Source organism: Eschscholzia californica, unplaced genomic scaffold (genome assembly GCF_041429995.1).
Source record: "Eschscholzia californica isolate CP2 unplaced genomic scaffold, dmEscCali1.0.p SCAF_5, whole genome shotgun sequence".
NCBI lineage: Eukaryota > Viridiplantae > Streptophyta > Magnoliopsida > Ranunculales > Papaveraceae > Eschscholzia > Eschscholzia californica.
This window is the reverse complement of record NW_028238472.1, coordinates 38323540-38342017: the sequence shown is the minus strand read 5'-3', so window position 1 is coordinate 38342017 and position 18478 is coordinate 38323540. Positions and strand designations below refer to the sequence as shown.

Here is an 18478-nt window from a genome sequence, read left to right as displayed (position 1 = left end):
AATAATTCAATAAGAGCAAGGGGATGATTTCATACTTCAAGATATTTTAGCAACTATAATGAACCAGTTATCGAGGATTGATTTTGTAATTTGTACAAATCCAGTATAGATTGCTGAATAAATAAAAATTATCAGCAGTATCCAATTCAACAATCAAAAGAGTAACTCACCTACAAGTTTGCATATCAATGAGATATTTAACAAAATGATATACAAATCCATAATCCATCTCTGAAATGTTCGGCATATTCTTCGGTGACAATTTCTTCACTGGCTAAGCCATGACTGCAAGCAACAGTGTAGCACAAGTAGTAATAATAATGCTGTGTGGTGCAAACGATCCTAGGATTCTCATTTCCTGTAATATCGTATGGAGAAAAAGGAAAATAAATAAATCGAAGTGTATAATAATAATAATCTAAATAATATGAGTTCGTGATTTAAGAGTTAGGTTGTCATGCAAAAACAACTAAAATAGTATTTCACTTCTCTGTTATACTTCAAATATTAAAACACATACCACCTTAACAAACTAGTTCTACACTGTTGCAAAAATTGCCTTCATCTCGGCCCTAATAAAAGAGGAGCAAAAGGATTGTCACCATAAAATCGATCCTTTCACTCTTGAAGAAGCCCTATCTCGAGCTTTACAAATAACTCATCAAACCACGAAATAGTTCAAAAGCTTTTTACCTTCGGGTCTTTGGGTATCTTTACCCTCCCCAAAGAATAATTTGGGAATAGGACACCACGGGTATCGGACATCCAAGATACAAGTGATGCACTTATCAAACTGCAAAGCTTGTTTCCTACCAATAACAATCTTTTTTTCCTTGTTTCTTGGACCTATTACTTTCATTTACTGTGAAGACCCTTTAATCTTCTCTAATGCATCATCCGATCATATTGGTTATGCATTACAAAAGATGAAACTTGAGAAATGGTCGGCAAACAAATTGAATACATACAAACTAGTCAGTTTACAAAATCACTATCTTGAATTCTTGATGGATCAGTTCAAGACGAGTGAAGTTGTTTTCTTAATCAGAATAGGAACAGATAGATAATATGCAGGTAGCTATGAAACACTTTTACAAGAACTTCTACATACTACATTCGTTTTACATGCATCCAAGCATAAATTAAACAATAAAAACGGGAACCATTTCTTACTTCTGCAAATTGGATTCTTTGATACGTCAATTCCGCACCAGAAGTATAAGTAGAGTTGTCATTTGAGAATGACTGAGGGGAATATGACACAGAATGGATCAGATTCTCAAGATGATAGAGGCTCAAAATATTTTAGTTCAAAGTTCAAACAAGTTAACAAGCATTTAATATGTCAACACTTGGTTGCCCAAGTGGTTTAAAGTGTTGACATAAACTCCAAAAGTCCCTGGAGGTCCCGGGTTCGATCCCCAGAGGAGGTGGAATCCTTGGGTTATTGAATTTGGTTTATTAGGGTATCAATAATGTAGTTGGGCTTTAGGCTTGTTCTTGTTAAATTTGGTAGTTATCGTGCTTATCACATCTTTGATATATCAACGTCATTGTAATGACTATCTTACATCTTACATCGTAGTCAATTTCCAAAAAAAAACAAGCACAAGAAATTTTGAATTATCACAAATATGATGAGTATACTTTTACTATAAACACTTCCCTGGCCTAGCAGGGAGGTAGAAAAATTCTTCTCAATCTTCAAATTGAGATTACAAGAATCCAATACAGCATTATAGACGAAGCATACCGCGGTTGACATGCATTTTATCAGTGACAAGACCACATCTAAAGTTATAGTCTCAGTTATGCACCTAATTTGTTAACCTAGTTTCTTATATGCCTTAAGATCGGTTACTAGTCTTTTCTAATACTATTAGTATAAACATTGCTAATTAAGGGTGTTTGTTTTTTGTTACCTTGAATTAGTCCTATTGAGAAAAACATTTAACTTTTTTTACTTGATATCCAACAATTGACAGGTAGGAAGTAGGATGCTCACTTATTTCTACGTATTGGGTACCAATCGCATATTGAAATGTTTTCTTCTAATTGAATCAGGAACTTCAATATCAAGAACATATCACTATTTAGGCATAAAAACTAACAATTGGCAGTCATTCAACCCCTCACATCTAGGTTATAGTAGTAAAGTAATACAGCCTTCTAAAACCCACTCTGTATCTGTAGTTTTTTTTTTTTTACTTCATATATCTCCTCTAATGTCCTATTTAATATGGCAAAAGGTACATGTATGGGAAGCTGACAGCAGTAAGAGGCGTCACATACGGCAATGTAACAAAAATACCATAACAATGACGTGTGTAGTATATTTCCTGTCTTACGTCTTTTATTTCAAAACTTCTGTTTTCAGCTGTGGATTGAACACTCACGCATCGATATAAACCTAGACTAATTATGGTTCTAACATCATAGTAGGCAACACCCAGTTCGTACATAAGACATCTCAATTATACTCCTACTAGAACGCAACTTGCACTTATCCTTGTATTGAACACAAGTTTCTATGTCTGACATGGAAACAAATGCTAAAAAGGAATATCCATGTTAAGTAGCTTTTGAGCATTGTCTAGCCCTAACTTTTGACCCAGCTAAGTCTATAGGAACTTTAGGTGGTGTTCTATACGTAGTTGGTATGCCATACATCAGGTATTGCCCCTTGTCTATCTGCAACATTACCCAACATATAACTGATATATTTGATAAAGTCGATATAATGTATCGCCCCATAGTCCCACACAGACTGTTATAGCTACATCAATCGATCTACAAAGTAAGTGATTTAAAACATCAGAAAGTTATCTTATACGTAATAAATTCATTCTACAAATTATTAAAAGGCAAGACAAGTTGTTGATACGACTGGAATTGTTTACTATCTATACTTCTTCGATATTTTTTTATTACTATCTTTACTTCTTTGATTAATTTTAATTTCTATTTACTATCTTTAGTTTCTTTGATTTTTTTTAATATCCAGTTTTTCAAACACCTGCTTTCGAGATAACCTATTTTTCCACAAAAGTAGGTCTCAATCATTTAAGGACAGCAGGACCACAAAAATTCTGAAAAGGAAAGCAAAAAAGAATTTGAATAATGAGAAAGTCAAAAACTGGTTTTAACAAGCTCCATACCTTCAGAGACGAAATAGAAGAGGATGCAGAAGACTTGAGACTAGGAAAACCAATGTCGTATGAGATGCTACCATCCGGTTTATAGAGTCCAAAGTTCCTCTCTGAGGTTGGTCCAGGCTTCAAATCCTCATTAAACAATGCAAAAATATAAGCCTTAGCCAAAATCTTCGGCCTATATGGAGTACCTTTCCTTATAGCAAGTCGTTTACGCAAATTATAATTATAAGTCCTTGCATTCTGATTTGTTGCTACTGCTTCATTCTCATCCCCATGAGAAGCCCAACCAGTCTCAGTAACTATGACTTCCATTTTTCCATATCCAGCATTAGCTAAAGCTGCATAAGAAGCATCGACTTGAGCATCGAACATGTTATCATAGTGAAGTTTAGTGTTGGTATCGTAAATTCCCGGGTTTGGTTGGAAAAGGGCATAATTGAGGTCAATATTTCCAGGGTCACTCATGTATGCAAGAAAAGGATAGACGTTTATGCAGAAAGGAGAACCGATTTGTGAAAAGAACTGCAATAATGGTTTCATGTATTGAACAATATTGTCCCTAAAAATACACGAAGATGGAGGGTAGGAATTAGAGAAAACTGCCTGTGAATGTGCAGTAGTAATTTGAACCACATCAGCCAAATGAAGCTTGTTGATGGCATTATAGATGTTCTTGACTGCCCCAACTAAAGCTTGTTCATTTTCTTGATTACTACCCCCTAAAACCTCATTCCCCACGGCTATTCCAACAATATGTGTATGCGGGTGGAATTGTTGCACATTTTCCTTTACCCAACTCATGGCATTATCCGGATCAGCACTCATATCTTTAAGGTATTCATTGGGGAGACCTATAACTAGGTCAAGACCAGACCCTTTAAAGGCTTTGAGGACACTATGATCAGCATCATATATTCTCACATTCTTTATTTTTGCTGCTTTTAGAAGCTTTACAACCTTCTCAGGTGAAGGTATATTATCAGCAATCCTTCCATAATTTATTCCGTAAGTACCAGTAAACCCCCGAACTTCTCCCAGAGCTACAAAAGAAGAAAATCAATGATTAAAAAACAAAAATATTGATGATATAATGGAATTCTGATTCTGGACAAGAAGCGGTCTTCTATTTTGGTTATAAGAGTCCACACACCTCTTATGAGGAAATAATCGCAACTTACACGAGATATGTGGTAAACTGGATTAGGGTTAAAATTTCTACATAAAACATTTCAAATTCAAATAGCTCATTGACACCTTTTCCTAAACGTAATGTTACTAATGTTATTTCAAGATAGGTAACATATCACATATAGCACAACGAAGAGCGACTCATATTCGATATTTTCAAAAATAAGGAAATAGAAACTTCACCGAATAAAAGAAACGCCAGAAATAGATGCACCAAGCATATTACATCATAAATCTATTACGTCAGCACTATGACCACATACATCAAAGTAGTACACATTAATAGCCCATTTGAGATCTCGAATGCTTGAATGCATCAGTACTAGACAATTAAGAGCTCAGAGCTCAATCATAATTCGGTTCAACTGTTTTCTGCATTTAACATCAGAGATACGTAGAAACAGAACATGTAGTCAGTCGTATACCAAGTCTTCATCATATATATGACATTCCAAATAAAATACACTAATATTTACAAAAATTCTTTTCTTCTATGGACTAATTTAATAGAAGTTGGTACAACCAGAACGAGCTTCGTCAAACCCTAAGATCATGGAATTCAAAAATAATAAACTTGGACAATTGTTATAGGCAAGAACATATATAGGAAGCATCCTCAATAAACTTTTCTCACTAACCCAATCCATCTAAATTTCAGTAGTCCAAACCCAAATCTTACTAATCTAGTAAAGATATAAATTTTACAACCCCAAATCTTCAATTTGACCCAAAAAGGAAAGGTGCCAAACCCACACAAACAATAATTTGAACCAGACAAGAAAAATGGTAAAGATCAAATCTTTTCTCACTAAATCCACACAGTTTAACAGTTTGAACTTTGAAAGTCCAAATTATCAATCAAAAACCTAAACCAGAGGGTGAATCTAATACAGTAAGAGAAAGCATACAAAACAAACACCACAATGATCAATCATTCAGTAAAGAAATGATACCTAAAAAGAATAACCCAAAAACAGATCCAAAGGAAAGTAAATTACCCAAGCCATGAAAAGATATAACCAAGTGAAGAAGAAGAAACCATCTCAAGAGATTCTTGAACTTCATTTCTTAGTAATACTGGGTTTTGATTCTTTCAATACTTTGCTTGGATAATTACAAGAAGGTTGTCAAAGAAAAACCCACCATTTTCTGTACTTGTTAAATTAACCAGATTCCACCCAAACTTTTGAAAAAGAAAAGAAAAAGAAAAAGATTCCACTTGAGATAAGTAAAGGGTACTTCTTAAATTTATTAATCTCTTCACTCCTTACTCAAAAGTTCATCTTTCCACCATCGATTTCATCTTTTTCTCTCTCTCTCTCTCTAGTTCTTGAAGTTCTTTCTTTTAGTTGATGATTATAAATGAAGGTCTATTGAGACTTGGAATAATAGAAGTAGGAGAAGATGAAGTGGAAACAGCAAGGAGGATTGCTGTTTATGAAATTTCAACAACATATAAAGCCAAAATGACTAAATTTTCTGATGCTTTTGTTGGTGAGTGATGTTTTTTTACTGGTTTTGAATCGTTTTCCTAGGGTTTTCTTTCCTTATTTTGATTGTTTTTGGGTCTTCAAACGTTTATTTTCAATTCATTAAATAATCAAGTTAATTGGTTGATTCTTTTAAAGATATGACGTCAATACCCTGGAAGGGTAGAAATGTTGAAAAAGAAGGGTTACGACAAAATTGATGCAGCTGAATTATTTCTACTTTAGTCGTTACATTTTGAGGCATTGATACATCAAATATGTGATAAGCTCACTAACTGGCCACTCAAACTGAAACAAGACCGGGCCTATAGCCCAACAAGACGATGACCCAACTACATTATTTATACCCTAATAATCTCAAATCAAATAATCAAAGATTTCATCTTCTCTGGGATTTGAACCTGAAACCTCCAGGGCTTTCTGGAGTTTATGTCAACACCTAACCACTTGGACTACCAAATATAGAAACTCAACTATTGTGTAATAAGAAAGTCTCAGATTCGATCTCATCGAAGTAAAAGTTTAGGAGTTATTGAACATGGTTGTAAACAAAGTAGTTAGATCGCGGTTATCGTGTTTATCACATCGTATTGATGTAACAATGTTACTAACAGTTGGTAGCTCAGCTTATAAGTGCATCTACTCCCAATACGGAGGTTCTAAGTTCGATCTCATGAAAGTACTTATCACATCATGCCGATGTATCAATGTTTTTGTAATGAGTATCCTAGTCAATATTTTATTTTTAAAAAATCTATTAATGTCTTCTAGTTACAGTCGTAGTCTTAAGAATTAACGTAAGCATCATAACATAAATACATTAAATTAAGTAAACGAAGAAAATCCAACTAACTGTCGTTTTCTTATTCTTATTTTTCACATTACTCTTTTATGTTTTGAAATTATTCAACTCAACTACCTAACCTCTATCAAATTCAGTTTAACTGCCTAAACTCATACATGGGCGGACCCATCTGGAGACTAGACCGGGCTCTTCAGGGGTGGCCCTGGGCCAAAGCGAACAAAGCGTCGCTTCGGGCCACCGGTTTTTAGGGGCCACCAAGACATTAATTTTTGTAAGAAATATATAAGAAGTCCAACTCTCTAAAAAAAATTATAAGGGCCCCATTTAAAAAATGTTAAGTAAAAAGGGCCACCAAATTTGTTGATCTTTAAATGAAAGGTGGGCTCAAAGTTTGTTTGATTTATGGGAAAGCAGAGTAGAAAGTGTTGATTCAAAAACTGGTGGAGACAAGTGATGATTACGAGAAGCTTAACCCATTTAAAAAATGTTAAGTAAAAAGGGTCACCAAGACATTAGGTTTCAAGCTCCACAATTACGAGAAGCTTTAGAAGAATTGGTGGAGACAAGTGATGATTCAAAAACAATTTATGATGCCAAAAATATATTAAAACAAGACTTTGAAAATTTTGAATTCCTTTTGATCATGGTTATTTGGCATAATATACTGTTTGTGGTAAACTCTGTTAGCAAAACACTTCAAACTGAAGATATAGATATTGATGTTGCATTAAAGAAATGTGGAAATTGAATGAACTCATTCGTTATCTTGAAGATTATAGAGAAGTGAGATTTGAAGAAGGCATGGTTGAAGCTAAAGAGATTGTCATTAAAATGGGATCTGAAATAACATTTCGAGAAAAACGTATTATTCGAAGAAAAAAAACAGTTTGACGAGAATGCATGTGAAGATCCATCAATGTCACCTGAAGAAGCATTTAGAGTTAATTATTACATATACATATCAGATCAGACTCTTTCTTCATTTAAGAGCAGATTCGAGCAAACTAGAAATACAAAGAAATATTTCGTTTTCTGTTTGAGTTAAAAAAGTTAAACTCCCAAGATGATGGTGATTTGAGAGATTCATGTGTTCGTCTTGAAACTTTTTTCAAGCATAATGAGTCATATGACATAGACGGAATAGACTTATTTTCTGAACTGAAAGTGTTGAAGCGTCTTTTACCAGATGAGATCAAAAGACCAACTGAAGTGCTAGATTATTTGAAATATATGAAAGGTTGTTAACCGAACACATGGGTTTCTTATCGAATTACGTTAACGATTCCAGTTATTGTTGCCTTTCCAGAAAGAAGCTTTCCTAAGTTGAAGTTGATTAAGTCTTATATTCGATCTACTATGTCACAAGAAAGGTTAAACGGGTTAGCTATATTATCTGTTGAGAAGGATATAGCTGACAGTCTTGATTATTCGACAATTATTAGTGACTTTGAAGCGAAAAATTTAAGAAGAACAAAATTTCAGTGATTGTAATTATCAAAAAATTATTTTGTTATATAAATATGATGAAAATATTTTGCGGTACTTACGGTTTTCATGTAAATACATTTATACGTTTTACAATTTGATAGAAAGGGCCACATTTTCAGACCTCGCTTCGGGCCACCGAAAAGTCAGGGCCGTCCCTGGGGCTCTTGCCCTGTCTGGATTTCTTGTGTTAATTAGAATATAGTAACTGATATTTGCATTAATAGGTTTGATGTTCCGGTGGTATGGGGCGAAGTTTGTCATGTTTATGACCCAAGGTCGAATCTCTCCCTCTTCAGTATTTTTTTAGTTTTTTTTACCCACCAACTTTTCTGTTTCACCGAAAAACTTTTTTTTAATATTTTTACCCACCAACTTCCTTTCGAACAAATAATATCTTCCTTTTTAGTTTGTTCTCCCTAATATTTGATGTGTTTTAGGTTCCTTCTAGTCTCTTTAGGCTTGCCCCGACTAACTAAAAATCCTGGTTCCGCCCATGTATGTATATTATATATACATATCTTTTTTTTTTTCATCTCAAACCACACCAAAATCACTTCTCCTCTACTACTATTACTACTACTACTACTTCTTCTCCTTCTTCATCTAATCAAGTATTCAAGTTCTATTATCAATTATGTAAGGATATTTTAAAACAAAATTTTCTTTGGATTTATCAAGTTCGACACCGGAAGTTACAGACTCGACTTTGGCGTTATTTTCCATTCTAACATCATAATCTGTTATGACAATTGGGGTTTAATGTCATCAATACGAGTAATCAAGCAGAAGCAATATGAAATAAAGAACAACCAAGAACAGAACACATAGAGATTTACGTGGTTCGGTTGGTGAGACCTATTCCACGGCGACAACGGCGTGATGATTTCCACTATGATAAGCAAACAAGTTACACAAGAGATTTCGTGAGATTGTACAACTGATATCTCCTTAGGTTTAGTTTATATAGCCACTAAACCTTAATCCCACCGCCTCACCGACTCTCTTTCTAAATTCGAATTACACATGGATACGCTAACACTAATAACCGACATAAGCCTAGCTTCGCATTCCAGCTCTGTCTCGGAGTCCAGCTCTGCCTCGGAGCCCTGCTTCGCATACCAGCCATGTCTCGGTAATTGATGGGCTTAAAAGGTTACCCTAAATAGGTCTACACCCGCAAGTGCACAGGTGTCCAGTTGTAATTTCTCGGTAAGACCGGTTCGTTCCTCAGAGACTAAGTCAAACTTAATTTAATCTTAAAACTATTGTGATTTTCAAAAGTGGTTTGATTGGTAATATGATTCAAATAAAAAGAATAGCAAATATAACTCAAAAGAAAACAAATAAGTTGATATTCAGAAAAGGGGAACCTAGGGTTTTCGAATCCGTCCACATGATAATCCTAAAGACGATGTATTTGCCTTAGTCAACTAAGTTTTTTATTTTACTCGGGTTCTATCACATGAACGCTCTAGAATCCGGAAGATATTATCAGTAAAAGCAATAATAACTATAAAAGATATGGAGATTTTAATCTAAACACTAATTGGCTTGCATATAAATCAAAACGATAACATTCTCATTATGGACTTCATCTAAAACCCTAGATAGACAAGATTTAGCTACTCATGATAAAGGATGGAAGTTTAACTATATAGAATGTGGGAGAAAAGTAGAAAAATTGAGTTTCTTATTGATTTTGCAGCCAAACAGAGCCTTAAGGAAGTGATTTCCTTCTGTTTTTCCAAGAATTCTGCCAAACGCACCCTCTGGGAAAACGATTTTCTCGTCTTCCCGGAAATGGATTCTCCGTGAGAAAACTATTTTCTCATCTTCTTCAACTTTCTTTCTCTCTCTAACTTTCTGTAATCTCTCTCTCTACTATAACTATTCCTTTCTATCTTTCTATCTAATATAACTAAAAAGAATCAAATTATAGTAAGGAAATCATTCAAAATAGATAACTTGACACTCGGTTCTGTCTCTCTCTCTCTCTCTACAATCTCTCTCTCTCTCTCTCTCTCTCTCTCTCTCTGTTTTCAACCTCTTTCTCACTAAGAATAGAAAACAAAAAAGGAAAAGAAGAATCAAATAATAAAACCGAGATCATAAGTTAACATTCTAAACCAAAAACTCTCTGTTATTGTTCTATAAATCGTGATGATGATAATCCATCTCTCTCTCTCTATTGTTCTATCAACCCTCTTCTGTTTTCTTCTTCAAAACCGTCATCCAAATCTTCATCCAATCTCGGCTCAATCCGTTTCTCTCTCTATCTCTCTCTCGGGTCTCTCTCTCTCCTTCTTCTGTTTTAACCAGCTTTTTCTCTCTCTCTACAATCCTAACCACAATATTCTTCAATCCCTCTCTCTCGGGTCTCTCTTGATAATCTGTTTCGATTCCCTCCAAAATCTTCTTCAATCCTTCTCTCTCGGTTTCCCTCTCTAATTCTGTTTTGATTTGAGATGGGAGAAGATACGTACTGACTGATATATGGCTTGGAAAAGAAGGTCAACTCAGTGCTTCACGAAGTAGTATAATATGGTGCAATAACTCAGATCGCGTGAGCGAGAATAACTCCATCTGTTTGATGCACTCGGGCTCACGGAATTACACTGCTTCAGGAACACGGTATCGAAGACGTTAGAAATCCTGTAAACCGTCCCACCGTGACAGAATATGTCCCGCTAGCGATTTGGGCCGCTAGATCTTCTTCGCGTCTGCCTGCCACGTGTATCAGAGAACTCTATGTTGACCTGGTCTAATGATTTTGACTAAAACTTTGACTTCACCTAAATTGCTCTTCCGGACCCCGATTCGACTTCTGTTTTCTCCCACGGACTCGTGATGGACCCCTCTTCTCATTCGAGCATCAACATTATCCAAACTTACCATGCTACCCTTGTCACCAAATGACCAAAATGCCCTTCACATAAATTTCTCCTGATTTCGCCTGTTTTTTCACACTAAACTCCGTAAAAGACACCTGAGAAAGAAAATCAAGCAGTTCATCAGAGTAACGGCTCGATATGGACTAACTAGCTCCAATTAAGAGATTGAAATGAGGCATTTTCATGACTCATCAGTAATCAGCTCCGCTAACAGGTCTAAATCGCCGCCGAAAAGCGGGTTGGCGGGTCGTAGACCGAGTTCGATATCAACTCATATTCGAGTCACTTCCAACATAACCGACTCCAGCACCTCAACCTACTCCAACATTAGATTACTAAGTCATCTCGAATTTAATTTGCCAATTGATTCTAGACTTAGTCTACCAATTTCCAGATATGAATCCAAATATAGGGATGAAATACTTAGACACTATGTTGCAACATGGTTTCAACCAAAGAACCATAATTTTCCTAAAGACAATAATAGAAGACACTTCATGCAACTTCAAGAATGAAATGCTCGTTTCACTAAGAAAATACCGAGTTGCTCCACTGTAATGGCATGTTTGAGTCCATCTTGAGGTTTTGCCTTTTCGACAAAAAGAAGTTGGTACGTCTTGCTAAATTTTATCCATCAGATTTCAGTAGTCTTGACACTATACTACTTAGTTCTCAGCTTGACAATTACTTTTATGATATGAGGCAGAATGATGATTTCTCAAATTTTGATGGGATTGGAGCTCTTGCAAAAACATTTATTAAAACTAAGATAAATAAAACATATCATTTAGTTTGTTTGCTTATCACTTTAGCACTAACTTTTTCGGTTGCAACTGTCTCCATTTTTTCAGTTATGAAGCTAGTCAAGACACGCTTAAGAAATAAGATTAGTGATCCGTGGTTGAATGATAGTTTAGTACTCTTTATTGAAAAAGATGTTTGTAGTGAAATTGACAAGTAATCGATTATGCGAACATTTGAAAACATGAATTCACGTAGAAGTCAACTGTCATATAATAGTTGATGTTTTAATATAATTAATGAACCTAAATGTTTTGTTAATTATTGTGTTTGCAAAAAGAAATTATTGGGCATATAGTTTCGCACCCCTTAAGTGAAAATCTTGGACTCATCCCTGCGTCGCTTAAAAGATGACCCTACATCCCCATCTTCTGACCGATACCACTGATTTTGGTCTTGTGCTTCTTTTCAGGATACCTACTTATGGGCAAACTTATGGGTGTGGCAAATCCTTTAACACTTCACAAGTGACATTACTTGTACTTGAGAGTAAGAAATATGAAAGAGAAAAAAAAAGGATTGATCCATATTGGAGATTAAAATCAATAGTTTCCACTATATCCTACTCAAAGGGGCAAGCATCCAAGTCTCAAACATTCCAATACCCAGGGGTAGAGTGAGGATTTTGTTCGATGCAAGGCTGACTTAAGTGAATTTTTATCTAGAATGTTGCTTGTACAAGATGAAGATATTTTTTGCTCGATCACAATTGCTTCATACTTTTATCATTTTATATAATAAAAATATTTTTTCTACCATCGGACATACCGAAAGTTGAGAAGCGAAAAAGAAAAAAAAAATGGTGTGTCTGGGTTTACGACAAAAGACAAATTTTGAGACGTTGACTCTTTTGTGGTATAAAGTAATTGGAACTATGGTAGACATATGTCACTAATTTCGCTAAGAAGTAGATGATAGGCACGTAGTGGTGATTGAAATGTAATAGAAAAAATAAAGTACAAGACGAAAGAAAAATAAGAGAGAAAAAAATTGAGATTGGAGTCAGTCGACAATCTTTAGAGGCGACTCACAACATATAAACAAATAATAACGAGATCATAAAGTGGAGGAGAGATTAACTAGTAAGAAAAAAAAATATGACTTAGACACGCGATCACAAAATGGGAACTAACTCTTATAGAACTAAACAATCACACACAAGTAAAAAATGAAGAGATTGAATGCAATATTAGCGAATGCTCATCTCCTTTTGTTCGCCTTTTTCCTTAGATTCTCAGTTCCTTCCTTTTCCTTCAATCCTATGTCTTTTTTTGGCTCTTTTTTGTAAATGGTACCTAAAAAAAATGAAATTAAGAAACTAAAAAAATAAATAAAGCAAAAGCGCCTAAGAAGCAAATAACACTAAACTAATGACCAACAAAACAAACGTTATCCAAACTACTAAACCTATCCTCGACAGCGGCGCCAAAAACTTGATGCGCCCAAAAAGGTTGCAAACCCAAGCGGAGGTATCAAGTAGTAACCCGACAAAACCAAGGTCGATCCAAGGATAGGAAGGTAACTTGGATATCGAAGAGTCTTATCCACCGGTCTAGATATCACAAACTAACTTAGACTAAAACGAAAAAGAAACAAAGTAAAAGTGTTGGGGGGGGGGTTTGATCGAATGAGCAACAAAAGAAGAAAATAAGTAAAACTAAACTAAACAATCAAAGTAAACAGGCGAGAGAGATTCCAGAGAAGCATCGGAGGAACAAGAGTCGAGAGACAACAAATTAGTGAGAGAGGTGTCAAAATCAGAGAATCCATTATGATAAACCTATGACTATGTGTGTTCCGATCTAATGTGTCGAAGTAAAATCAAAGTTTGACTCCTAAAATTGATGTCTCTAAGCACTAGGTATATCTGGAGATCATACTTAGTCAAACAAACATCATAATCGGTTAAACACGAGTCGTCGAGGGTGTTGTCTAGTCGCCTAACTATGTGAATTGCATGACAAGACACATGAAAATATGACTTAGACTACCATCGACATCGAATACTTCACTTCATCTATTAACTATGTGAGGTGCATGACAAAACACATGAAAATATGATTGAAACGATAATTAAGATAAATGAACATCAATGGATAATCAAAATATTAAATCATATCAAACAAATGATGGGAAAATCCCCCTTTTTCGATGAGGCGCGTGGCTAAGATCATCGAAAAATATAAGTCTTTAGTTGCAGCTGATCTCCACTTAGCAAATTTTTGGATTCCCTTCAGAAGCGTAAAATAGGTGTCCCCGAGCAAAAATCAGAGTTCCCCATAGCATTCATCATCATCTTCTCCATTTATCACTCGAACCATATTAAAGCTCACTCAAGCTTTCTCTCTCTACAAGTTTCAACTCAGAACCAAACTAAACACCAAGGGTGGATAGACAATGATGAGGGGAGTAAAAATCCTATGGTTTCCGGCCAAGATTATGGCCAGAAAACCTAGGAATCCGGCCAAGATTATGGCCAGAAAACCTAGGAATCCGGCCAAAAAGAAAGCCAGGGTTCGGCCAAAAGTTGTTGTTCAAGGAAGTCTGGTCAGATCCGAGCCATCCCGAATTAGCAATGCGCGTCCCATGACCATCCCTTGCTCGTCCCGTGAAGAACCCATGCCAAGAGAAACCCGAGCTGCCTTGTTCGTCCCAAGCTTCCTTCTCAGCCCGAGTAGCTGGTTTCTTCGTCCCGAGCCTTGGAGATGACGAACACAGCAGCCCAAGTTGCCTTGTTAGCTGCTACCAAGATGCTCCATTCTCGTGGTTGACTGGCCGCTCCCGAGCTGCTGCTCAAACCGAGCCGGTCAAGCTTTGGCCGACACCTCCTCTCTCTTCAAACCAAGCTTGAAGCTAGAAGATCACCAAAAACTCTCAAGAACACCCAACCCTAACCTCTCAAAACTGGTTGTAGAAGATGATAAAAAAATGACCCAAAAAATACTTGGTATTTTTTTTCTTAACCAAACCCTAGGTCCCATGACTTAGTCAACTTATTTAGACTTTGTTTACTTGGACCAGTAAAGAGGAGTGCTCATAAAATCCTTTTTACTCTTGTTCTTCTTTGAGTTTTTGGAGTTGGGCTTTGATTTAGAAATCAAGGAGAGGTGCCTTCATCTTGTATCTCTATATCTCTAATTTCTTGAAAGGACCAAAATACCCTTGGCGTTCTTTTCTTTTGGTTTCACCCATATGTTCATGTGGGAGGAAAAAGTGATGTTATGCTCCGTTTTATTCCAAACGCATCCTTAGCTTCATGTGTTGTCACCTATCATGAAAACATGCATAAGTTATTAGAAATAGCACCCGAAACGAACTAATTAGTCTAAGTTAGGCGCATCAAATGTGACATTTTCATGTCACATCAATATGTTTTGAAACTATCTGAACCTGAGTTAGTCTTCAAATAGATCCAACCCTCCTATACCACTATGTTCGATCACTATTTATGAAAAAAAGAAACACCTATACGTTTATTGTGAAATAGCCCCACATGAGAGAATAAGTATTTAGCAACCAAGCATATAATGCCTAGATCCTCTCCACTCATTCCCAATTAATTTTGAGTTGGATGACCACAAACTTAACATGATATTAGACCTAGACGCACATGTGATTGGCTTAAAAACTACTCGTGTTCCACGTCACTCGGAAAGAAAAAAAACACGTGTTAGGCTGACATACGCCACACATGAAAGGGCATGTGAGAATAGTCTCACACGGGAGAAGAGGTATTTAGCAACCAAACATATAATGTCTAGGTCTTGAACACTCACTACCAATTGGTTTTGAGTTAGATAACCACAAACTCAACATTTAAACCACTATGTTAAATCACGATTTATGATAAATCGAGAGATAAAGTAAAGGACAATCACAATAACAACATTCGGTTACGGGGTCATTATTATGTTTGTTGATATTCATGTCCACACCATATTTCTTATGGGAAAAGAGGACATAAATATTAAAAACATGATTTGAGACTTTCCATTGTCAAAGTTGGACTATCTTCCCAGACCTGACATTTGTTGAACCTTGAGGCCATGTTTGGCGTGCGGGAATGGAATGTGATTCTCGAAAATCACATTCCAGATCATTGTTTAGCTTCCAGGAATAGTGTGGGTCCAGGAATGTGATACCCTCAAAAAGAGACAATAGCAAACCCAGGGGGAGGTGGGTTTGTGATTCCCATTCCCCCTGAATCACATATATTAATATTTATTGACATCCTTAACAAAATATTGAATTACCAATTTTTTTTTAGGATTTGGTATTAATAAGTACTATTTATGTTTATAACAAAATATTGAATTACCAATTCTTTTTTTGTGGGATTTGATATTAATAAGTACTATTTATGTTTATGAACAAAACTTAATTTTAGAAAAAATTTTATTTCGGTTTACGAACAAAATTTTATTTTAGATAAATTTTTATTAAGACATTTATTTATTATCTTTAAATTCTAAGCCTTTGATGTATCGTGTTATTATTTCATATCTACGAATTTGAAAAAATAATACTGATTTTAATATATAACAAAGTTGATGTGTATATTTTATGCTAAAAAAAAAGTTGATGTGTATTTTATGTAGTTTAAGTAGGGATAAAAGTGAACTTTTACAAATATTTACATTCCTATTCTTATACGAACCAAACACCTAATTAAGAATATGTCAGGAATCAAATTCCCATTTATGGTCAAACCAAACATCAAACTACAGTAATCTGATTCTCAGGGATCACGTTATGGGAATGTGATTCACAGGAATCACATTCCATTCCCGCTCGGCAAACATGGCCGGTCTTTTATTTGTTGATGATTTGGAGTAAAAGGGGCCGGTTGGATTTATCACGTAGGTTCTAACTTAGGTACTATATTAAGATTATCTGAGCAAAAATCAATTCGAATTAAGTGGAGAGATATACGTTTAATCATGAAACTTCTTAGTGTTGACAATTTCCACAACCAGAACCTACATCCACTCGGAAAACAATGAATGCTTATAGTTGAAGCCTCGATACATTGTTCATGACGATTGAGATTGTTCCATTATCAATGAATAGGTACACCTCCATGCATAAATTACATACAACATACTTACATTGATTGTTTTTGGCGTAAGACTGAAAAGACTAAAACATCTCTTGTCTTATTCGCCACCTAAGCAAGGGAGTGTACGAGGAGGTCTCTGCATCAGCGTCCTTGTCTTTTCTCATTAACCAAAATCAAATCCTTGACTTTACCTGGTCTTTTTATTTGATTTGGTCTTCTTATAGAGGGTGCTCGTAAAATTCCTTGTCTTCCTTCTTGTGACTTTTGGGATATGGGTTTCGGTGTTGATTTTTATTTAGAAACCAAGGGTGCCTGCATATTTGTTTTTACATCTTCTAATCTCCCGAAAGGTTCAAAATACCCCTCGACTTCTTTCTTCGAAAACTTAGCCATTTGAACTCCGATTTAACTGCCGACTTCGCCGTCGGTTTCACCATTGACTCTACTTTCCATTTGACCTCTGATTATGACCACGATGACCAAAGTACTTCTGGTACATAATGATCAAAATACCTTTGCGCTATCTTTCTTTTGGACGCATGAGATGAAAATGTGATGATTTGTTATTTTTATTCCGAATTACGTGCCTAACTTCATGTACGCCACCTACACAAGAAAAACACATAAATTGTTAGAAATAAAACTCCGGTACTAAACGTTGAATTAAACAATATCTGACTAATCCGTTTTATACTACTCGTGCCTTAGCTAACCAATAATGGATCATTTACTTAGTGGTCCATTTGAAACCTATAGAATAATGTCGTGTAGGCCAAGTAAGTGTCTTCCAATTACAATTTGAATTGCCCTTGGATGATGTCTTTTTTTATTGGTTAATAATATTTAACAATGTTGTGATTGGGTACTTTTTAACATCTAGAAATTGACTCAATCCTCCTAGTAGTTTTTCAAGTCAAATGAGTGCCCCCCACCACACAAGTGCAAATTGCCAAATGGGTTCCTAGAAAGGCACCCATCTTTTTGCTCTTAGCCATGCTCTTATTGATATTTTCATAGGATTTTAGGCTAAGCATACCAAAATGGAAGTATTGGGGTAGTAGTCTAAGGACACTCTGATTGGATATAATCCGTATAGTTCACATCAAACAGGAATTACCCCAGTCCAAATGCCCTTATACTAAAAGAGTAAAAGAGGACCAAACATAAAAAGAAGGTACACCTACGCGAAATTTAACAAAGGTCAACTTGGGTTGGACGAATAAACAAACATATACTAATATCGTTAATGGAATGTATTAGAAGATGAGAAACTTCCACTTTATGGAAGAGCAAACACTTGATAAAGTAGTGTTTGTTATACAGTTGGTTTGGGTAACTTGACCTTTCCTTATCTTCAGCCAACCTGGACTTAAAATCTTCCAACATCTCATTCATTCCAATCTCATCTACCATTCATAAAAATATAGACCAGTTTCATTTCAAATCCTATTTTGGATTTTACCCACCACCTAAAAAATCTTACCACATTATAACAACTCCTTTCTCTACTTTTTATCTTTTAAACCATCAAACACTCAAAAACCCACAATCACATATCAATTCTCCAGCTGTAAGAGAGTGAGAGGGAGATAGAGAGAGAG

At 35.5% G+C, this 18478-nt stretch overlaps 1 protein-coding gene across 1 annotated transcript; it reads right to left on the bottom strand.

The window, feature by feature from the left end:
• Positions 1-27: 27 nt before the first annotated feature.
• On the bottom strand, positions 28-6056 carry LOC147539046 (glucan endo-1,3-beta-glucosidase 14-like). Its single transcript, XM_086641071.1, has 3 exons — positions 5342-6056; positions 3159-4195; positions 28-358 (listed from the first exon to the last, which is right to left on the bottom strand). Exons 1-3 carry the CDS (start codon positions 5406-5408, stop codon positions 275-277), a joined length of 1188 nt encoding a protein of 395 aa, XP_086497197.1. The 5' UTR covers positions 5409-6056; the 3' UTR covers positions 28-274.
• Between the last annotated feature and the right edge of the window lie 12422 nt (positions 6057-18478).